At 40.4% G+C, this 9,480-nt stretch overlaps 1 protein-coding gene across 1 annotated transcript; it reads right to left on the bottom strand.

Moving 5' to 3' along the window:
- Positions 1-256: 256 nt before the first annotated feature.
- LOC142290233 (uncharacterized) lies at positions 257-9,280 on the bottom strand. Its single transcript, XM_075334185.1, has 2 exons — positions 9,031-9,280; positions 257-3,794 (listed from the first exon to the last, which is right to left on the bottom strand). The coding sequence occupies exon 2, from the start codon at positions 3,786-3,788 to the stop codon at positions 1,143-1,145; it is 2,646 nt and encodes an 881-aa protein (XP_075190300.1). The 5' UTR covers positions 3,789-3,794; positions 9,031-9,280; the 3' UTR covers positions 257-1,142.
- Between the last annotated feature and the right edge of the window lie 200 nt (positions 9,281-9,480).

Raw genomic sequence — 9,480 nt, 5'->3', positions numbered from 1 at the left:
CTGATTTATGAGCACTTTAAATTGCTGAGACACTATTGTGTGTGTTTTTTATGGAGTAATATTAAAAGTAACTTTTTGATATTTATTTAATCCCTTAATTGCTGTGAATATAAACCCTAGAAGGGGCTGTAACCCTTTCAGGTTTTCTGGACTATCCCAGTCAAGTACAGCACAGACTTTTTCTGGATCCATCTGAAAACCCCAAAACGGTAACAGTGTTAAATAATGGGTTTACGGCGACAACTGCATAGCCAGTATATAATGATTGGAGCGAAGATAGGTCAAAAACATATTATGAATTTATTCAGATAAGAGTTGGAGGGTTACAGTCATTAGAGAAAAATAACTGTCTTGGCTTGAGTTAATAGATGGAGACAGATAGAAAAAATAACAGTTCATATCTCTTACATAGCTGTGATGTAGTAAGCCGTCTCTCTGTCTGTAGATCGTCTGGTCGGGTTGGTGAGTCCGTCTTTCTCCTCCCTCCTTCTCCTCTACCTTTGAAGTGTGGGCTTCTTTTATAACCCAAAACCCCTCCTCCTGATTGCCCTTATCTCTTTACATGGTAACACAAAAACTAACTATCCTTATTTTAGTTTGAGCATTACATCATGTCACGTGGTACATTTTACCCGCGAAATAAGTGTACTTGCGCACTAGAGACCTGTAACAAAACCTACTTCAGTCTTATTTATAATTCCTTTGAAGCTCGCTGAGCTTTGACCTCAGTGTAACAGTAACTTACAGAAAGAAGTTTCTCATGGCTATTTCAGCCCTTAGCCCAACATTCTAAACAATATATAGCACTACTTTGACAACTTTGACAAACAATGTCAGATGGCTTTGATGGACGACTAACAGATGAGCTTGGTTCTTACCATCTCAAACTCTTGGTTTAGCATTTTCCAACACACAGGCATCCTTAAAGGGATGGGCGATAATATACATATATTTATGAATATATGTAATCCAGTCTATGAATCAATCTCCATAAACTCACTATTTTACAGTCCCCCCTAATATGGAAGTTTGATGAACCCCGGGAAACCCTAACTCAATCGTGTCATCATTCGTATCACATACATTCTTGTTGGAAATTCTAGACCAATATTTGACTTGATAAACCAATCTGCAACTTTCTGTCAAAAAGTCATCTTGCGATTTAACATTCCTCTAAGAATGTTATCTTCCTTTTTCATTTCTATTTTTATGTTCCTATATATCTTCTGAATTCTACACATCACAAAAACTTGATATATAATACACATCAAAACTAATAAAAATATGATTATGATGGGATTAAATAAAACATTACCAACCGCTGACTGAAAAGATGACTGAGACCAGGAATGTACAGATTTACTAAAACTCTTCCACCAAGTTCTACCTGACATTCCATTCCATTCGTGTTCAATATCACTTAATTCACCTTGTTCATGCCTGAATATAATTTCTGCTTCCTTTAACTGTTTCGTTAATAAATCTAACAAACCCTTGTCTTTCTTTATTTCACTTGTCCACATATCCCAAGGAAAATCATTTATCTGTGATAAATTGAATTGTATCGGAAATGCCGTTAAATTTCTCTTTCCTATAGAAGTGATATTAAAACTTCCTTCCTTCTTTGAAAGAGACCTCACATTTCCTTCTATACAATACAAACCCATAGGTAGGTTTTCCTTATGTACACAAGTAGAATAGAAAACAGAAACCTTCTCTGTCTCAGACATGACCTGAAAACATATCTTAGTTGGACTTACTGGAGTCACCAGATCATGTAGTGTCTGTACAGTCTCTATTCTCGCATGACAAGAAGAATGATTATGAAAACATGAATGATAAATCACCTTATCCTGTCCAGGTAAACACATCACCTTAGAAACAAAATGCAAACATGAAGAAATGTCTACTTGTTCAGTGTTCACTCCATCAAATGCAAAATCTGTGTACTGCAGTTGATAGAACACTTGTTGTGTGTTGCTCACAGGTATACCCAAAACTGTAACAGGAACAATAGTTCCTTCTCTTCCAATCACCGGGATTAGCGATGTGCCAACACAAATGTTTCGTTCACATCCTAACCACTTATTTACCCACAAATCCGTATGATTCAATGCAAAATCATACTCTACAGGTAAATTTCGCAGTATTCCCAGTGGAGTAATTCCACTCTGTAAAGCTTGTGCAATCAGCTTCAAATTAGAAGAGTACTCTACCTGTATCTCCAGGCACGCTTTAGCTACTTGTGTTTCGTGTGTGCTTTCCACGAGAGCTAATGTAGCATCCTGTAGATGTGACACGGAAGAGCCTAGTACAGCAGCTGTATTCATTACCATCTTTTCCAGAAGTTGATTCAGACTCTTCTGAACCTTTACACCTTTTCCTCCAATAAAACCAATATTATCCAAATCTGACTTAAGTGTCTGTATATTCATGGCATTAGTCAGACTTCCCACTGTCCCAATTCCTCCCAGAATTCCTTCTAACACTCCTCTCTTACTCCTAGTCTGAGCTGTTCTTTTCCCAAACCACTGTTCTATCCCCATCTCCATGTTTATGAGATGTGATTGACACTGAGGAAACCTGGTAGAGATCTTCCAATGAGACATATTGAAAATCCACACCATTGTCATAAATTCTCCATCCCTTAATAAGGACTTGGACTGAAATTGATTAATTTGGAAAGGAGTAGACGGCATGAACCTCGTGTCTGTGCATGCACTATCTGCTGCTGACCAAATATTCACACTAACGTCTTTACAATGTCTGTAATGTGTCTTTGTTTCAACGCAACACTGGTAAATTCCAGAGTCCCTGGAAGATGGATTCTCTATGGAAAAAATGAACGTATCATCCATCCACCTGATATTACCAATCTGACCTCTGTGAATGACATTAGTTGGACTGTTTAAAAAACTTCCCAAAAATGATGAATTTTTGGTCCATGTCAACAAAGACTCAGAAGGCAATTTCAACCTTGTGTCACATTTTAACATTATGGGCAATGTATTTACTTTATTATGTACTGTCTGTGGTGAAACCCTTATTTCCGGAACTATAGTGTTAGTAGCGGTAAACACTACAGATACCTGAACTTGCACAGGTTCCCGTGTTATCTGGAAATTCCATGTTTTGACCCAATCTTTATCTCCTTCTGTGATGGAGAGTAAAGAAGGATCCAGAATTTTCCCAAAAACCTGAGTTTTTAACAAAATTTCTGTTTTGGATCTTCCAAACTTTCCCCTTGCAATCATGTCATTTGTAATATCACCGGACCATACAGCAGGTTCATCACCTCTGATCTCTATGTTCCAGTATAGTACATCTGTAGGAGAACATTCCCATGTACCAGTTTTATTATTGTGTACATATTCTCCTTGTAATTGTGTGAATCTAGTTTTAGGTCCTGCAATCGCATGTAATATTATGTCTGTGTCGTGTATGAAATGTAATTCAATGCAACATTTTGTTCCATATCCCATGCAGATATTTCCTGTTATCTCCACAGAATTGTCCGTGATGTCCTCTGTCAGTAAGTTCCGTGTATCTGATCCTCTTGGTCTTCGAGAATGTTGAATCTCTCTAGTCTGTTCATTCACATCATTGGCGATTGTTCCTTGATGTAACATGTAAACAATGACGAAAATAAAGCAAAGCAGCAGGAACGTAGATCCCATCACGTAGAAGCTTGTCTTGAGCTTGGGAAGATGTTCTTTCTCTAGAAGGCTTGATGTCATCTTTCCTTCACAGTCTTTAGGTTCTTTATTCCAGTTCGTATAGGAATCCATTTCTTCCTGGAAAGAAATGCAGTATCATTATTTTGTCACAAATATTTTGCACTGGTCAACGTGAACCCACACTTTTTGTGTTTTCCGGGTCTTTTTTACCACATTTGACACTCGGTGCACAAGAATCATGACTTGTCCCATAGTCTCAAGGACTTCAAAAGGACCTTCCCAATTACACTCCCATGGTCCACTCTTGCGAAAGGTTTTGATCATCACTAGAGCACCTTTCTTGAACTTGGACTCATAGGGTGGCTCCATTTTCTGCATTCTTGATGCCGCATATGGCAGAATCGCTTTCAGGTTCTCCTGCAGCGATCTCAACCATTGGGACCTTGAGATAGCATCTTTTTGTGGAGTGGATAAAAATGGCTCATGTGGAAACCACAATGGCATTTTTCTTCCCGTCATCAACTCAAACGGAGTGAATTGAGTTGTAGAAGAGATTGAACCTCTTATACTCATCAGTATGAAAGGAACCTTGTCAACCCAAGTGTTACCTTTGTCCAAAAGCATCTTTGCAATTCTGGACTTGATTGTCCTATTCATTCTTTCCACAATTCCCGCAGATTGTGGATGATAGGGGACATGAAATTGCTGTCGCGCCCCTAGAATAGCACAAGCAGTTTGCATGATTTTACCTGTGAAGTGGCTACCTCGATCGGAGGTAATCATCCTTGGGATCCCCCAAGTACAAAAGACATGTTGTACCAATTCCCTTGCTGTGGACAAAGCATCATCTTTCCTAACAGGTAATATTTCTACCCATTTTGAGAACACATCTACCACAATCAATGCATACCTGAGACCATGTTTACCTGAGGGTAAAGGACCAATATAGTCTATCTGCAGTGTAGACCATGGACCATCTGCAGGTGCGATCCGTAGAAGTGGTGGCTTCTGTCCTTTAGGTCTTGGATTTATTTGGGCACAAATGAGACATGATAGTACAACACTTTGAACTGTTTCGTCCATTTTTTCCCAATAAAATTTCTCCTTGAGAATGACTAACAATTTCTGTTGTCCCAAGTGACCTAAACTCTCATGGTTGTATCGAGTGAATTCTACCTGTAGATGTTTTGGTACAACTGGACGCAATTCTTCATTTGAACTGTGACACAAAACCCCATTTTCACAAATGAAAGGAGGTTTTGGATCATCCAGAGAAGTAACAAGAGAAGGATCTTTTCTCTGTTCCTCTGCAAATGAAGGTATGTACGTGTCTGCTCTTTGAACCGCTGAAATCTCAGAAGGTTCAGAGTCAAACACTTCCTCTCCTGTCAGGGCAGCTTCTTTGGCTAGAGCATCTGCGGTTGCATTTCCTACAGATAACTCATCATCAGATCTTTGATGTGCAGCGACTTTCACTATAGCAAATCTATTTGGGGCCCTAGATGCCATCTCAAAAATTGATTCTAGAGTTTCACGGTGCAACAAGGCTTTGTTGGACGAGTCCACATAGCCTCTCCTTTCCCAAACAGGCAGGTAATCGGTTAGGGATCTGACAACATAGGAGCTATCACTGTAGATTACCATTGGAGTTTGATCATCAGCTTCATTCAGCTGTAGGACCATTCTTACCGCTTCTATCTCTGCCCTTTGAGCTGAGAAATGACTCGGTAACTTGTGTTTTACCACTTGTCCTCGCTTGGAATAGAAAATTCCATATCCTGTGTGATAGTGTCCTTCCAGAAAAAATCTAGAACCGTCTACAAACACAGGTTCATCTGCGTCTTCCGACTGTCGTCTGAAGAGAGATGGACTTGGTTCATGGAACGTTTCTATGCAATCATGGGTTTGTCCTTCATACTGCATCAATTGAGGAAGAACATACTTGGCCTTGTAATCTACCTCAATTTGATTTGGAGACAATGAGAGCAACCAATGGGCAAATCTCTGATTTGACACACCTGGGATGTTTTTCTCAAAGAGAAGTTTCAGTGTGGAATGTGGCGTTTGGAGAATAACCTTTTGGAACCCGATGATGTGTTGAGTGATTTTTATTGCAAAATACACTCCCACCAGGTGTCTTGCGCACACCTCAAACCCCCTCTCAACAGGTGAGAGAAGCTTAGAGAAGTACCCCAAGATTCTCCATTCCCCCCCTTGCAGCTGCAGCAAAACCACAGAGATACTTGTCTCTGAAGTGTGTGCTTGAAGCGCAAAAGGTGCGTTCTTTTCCACCATACTTAACGCAGGTGCGTGTTGTAGATCATGTTTCAATTGTGTGAAGGCTTTCTCCTGTTCGACACTCCAGGGACCAAAATAATCATCATTGTCACCTTTTAAAAGATCATACAAAGGTCTGGCTTTGTCAGCAAAATTTTCAATGAAATCCCTTGAGTAATTTACAAGCCCTAAAAAATGTCTTAGTGCCTTGTGTGATGTTGGAATTGGAAGAGATGCAATTGCCTCTATTCTGTCCTGTAGGGGTCGCCGTGTACCTGGACTTAGCAGAACTCCTAAAAACCTGACCTCAGTCTGCATCAGCTTGACCTTTTTGGTATTCAGTTTTAAACCTGCATCATGCAGCAGCTCAAACAATTCTGCCAGTAGAGAAATATGCAAATTCTCATCCTCCGTACTCAACAAGATATCGTCCACATATTGCAATAAACATTCCGGACGAGAAAATTTCGACAAAACGTTCGCCAGCGCCTGATGAAAAATGCTTGGCGACATACTAGCCCCCTGAGGAAGCCTACAGCATACATATTGCTGATCGAGGTGGTTGAATGCAAATCGATATTGGCAACTTTGCTCAATCGGTATACTGAAAAAACCATTACTGATATCCAATACTGAGAAATACCTTGCCTTAGCATCCAATCTCGACATCATGTCATGTGTATCAGCTACAATCGGTGCTACATTGGGAGTACACTTATTGAACATCCTCAAGTCCAACAACATCCTATAGCTACCATCGCTTTTCAGAACACACCACAATGGATTGTTACAGACAGAATTTGCCTTTCGTATGACACCTTGAGCCAACAATTCCTGTATAATCTTCGACATCGGAGCAACTGACTCCGGAGGCAACTTATACTGACGCTGAGGAGGTGGGTCTCGGCCTTCAATTTTGACAATTACATCCTTCATTGTTCCAACCTCATTCCTGTACTGAGCCCATAAAGAAGGAAACCGTTGTACTAACTCAGTCAATACTTCATCACCACCAGTTTCAGGCCACAAATGATCTGCTGACACTACATCGGTCAAACAAATGGTCCCGACATGACTATATTCATCTGGATCAATAACTACCGCCTTACAACCATTAGAATCTTTCCAAACTGTTTTGTTACCCAAATCAATAATCCAGCCATGCTTTTCCATAAAATCAGTGCCAATTATATTCTCAGTATCCTGACAACACCAAATATCCATTTTCGTTTTCAAAAAACCAGGTATTTCCAAAGAAACATCCTGCGCTAAAGTCACCTTTGTTCCATTTTTACCACTGAAACCAACAATTGTGCATACAGGGGAATCTGGCTTTAAATGTAAATCAACATTTGTGACACTCAATTGCGCACCTGTATCAAGGAGAAATGTTACTTCCTGACCTTCAAGATTTACCTTTAAAAATGGTCGACCACAGCTATCCATTGAAACTCGAGTGACGAATTCCAGTGGATGCAGCCTGGGGACCGGCTTTGCTAGTCAGGAGGATGGAGAAGGGAGAAGAGCAGCAGGTGTCTTGCCCCTTCCATCCAATCCCTGTATGGTCATTTCCCTTATCTGTCTGGTCAGAGGTGCATATGGTGATTGGTTATTTCTGTTGTCAGTATGAGTGGGCGTATATGGTGATTGGTTATTTCTGTTGTCAGTACGAGTGGGCGTGTATGAAGGTGGAGGTGCTGAAGATGGGGGAGGGGCACTGGATGTGTTTGGCATCAGTCCATTCTCCTTACCCAGCCTTTCCTCAACTCCCGCCCTCAGGAATTTCTTGCATTCCCACTTCAGGTGTCCGGGTAGGCCGCAAAAAAAGCAATGAATTGTGCTTTTCCTGTTACCCCCCCCTGAATTCTTGTTTTTAGAATTCAACACCGGTCTTTTGTTGTTTTTGATCTGTTTTTCCTGGGATACTAATGTGTCAGTGTTCCCTTCTATCATGGCTATTTTTGATTTTACCTGATTTTGCTTCATTCGTCTACGTATTCTATCAATAAATGACGTGACCTCTTGTAGACTTTCCATCCTAGAAGCTATTTCGAATGAAGCAGGGTCCAAATATTTAAACTTTTTAACAAAGGCCTTGATCATGGAAGGCGGTTCTTGATCAGATCCGATTTCCATTATCATTTTGTAGGCCTGTTCAAATTTAACGACAAAGACAAATGGATCCTCCTGTATGTGTGTCTTAAGGTTTTCTAACAATTCGACTGTTGGGGTAGTCTCTCCTGTGGTAAAAAGAATCAACTGTCTCAGCCTATCTTCCTTTGTGTCATGGATCAGGTCATTGTGTTCGTCAGTCCTAGGTGTTGCTTGTAACCTTTTTGCCATGTGGGAGGGAAGCCATACCCTGTAAATCTTGTTTCTCTGTTCATTTGTTAGATTATATTTATCGGAATGTGACTCAAAAATGTCCGCATTATGGAAGGCGTCCATTTTATCATCATATTTCGGTATGTCCTTAATGATTTTCATTAATTGGTCATGGATTTTAATGTTAAGACGGGCGGCCTTATCATGTAACTTCTTTTTCCGAAGTTCCTCCTCATTCAGAGTCTCGTCCTCGGCCGTATTCAGCCCGTCCGGTACGTCTGAACCTAAAGCTTCTGTCTTGTTCTGTCTCGTATTAACAGATACATATTTAATATCTTTCCGTAGTTTTGATATTAAATCTGCTCTTGTTTCCAACTGATCCTCCAGATGTTCGATATGTTCTGCTAATATCGAACAATTTGGACAATCTGTTGTCTCTGAATCTGTGACGTGTGTGTCTGTTGTATTGGACGTGCCTGTTGTTATGGGTGTGTCAGTCACCATGCAGATAGTGTGTGCATATGGCTGTGCCCCACCCACCATGGAGTTGTAAGTGTATACCATACCCAATACATTCTGTATCTTTTTCTGTAACCGATTTATAGTAAAAAACTTTTTATCTAGCTTAAGATTCTCAAGTTCACATTGCCGGTACAGATTTGACCATAACTGTGCGTCACTATGTGTATGATCAAATAAATACTCTACATGACAGTTACCAAAATAATCATGAATAAACTCCATTTCTCACCAATATGTGATGCTTGTCCTGGAATGGCTTCAACCGTCTGTTGGATGGAATGGCTTCAGATGGCTTCAACCGACTGGATGGATGGTCCTGAGAATGGCTCCAACCGTCAAGGCTTGACACATACGACCTCCTTGCAGCTTGTCACGTTAACCCTCTCTTAGGCTCGTGATGTGGACACAGTGTATCGTCTTTGCCTGCAGCACTTTGGACAGAAAGATTACTCCCAAACTCACAGACCCCCCTTCTTGGACAAAGGGCAGGGAATGACGTGAGAAAGAGAAAAAAAAAAAAAAAAAAAAGAGTCCTTCTGCAATAATAGGCAGCGTGAAAAAAATCACCTTTCACAGAAAACAGCTGTGGTTCACAATCATTCAGGCTGGTGCTCGCCAAATGTTAAATAATGGGTTTACGGCGACAACTGCATAGCCAGTATATAATGATTGGAGCGAA

This window comes from Anomaloglossus baeobatrachus, chromosome 2, assembly GCF_048569485.1.
Source record: "Anomaloglossus baeobatrachus isolate aAnoBae1 chromosome 2, aAnoBae1.hap1, whole genome shotgun sequence".
Taxonomy (NCBI): domain Eukaryota; kingdom Metazoa; phylum Chordata; class Amphibia; order Anura; family Aromobatidae; genus Anomaloglossus; species Anomaloglossus baeobatrachus.
The sequence above is the reverse complement of the archived record's forward strand: the minus strand, read 5'-3'. Positions and strand labels throughout refer to the sequence as shown.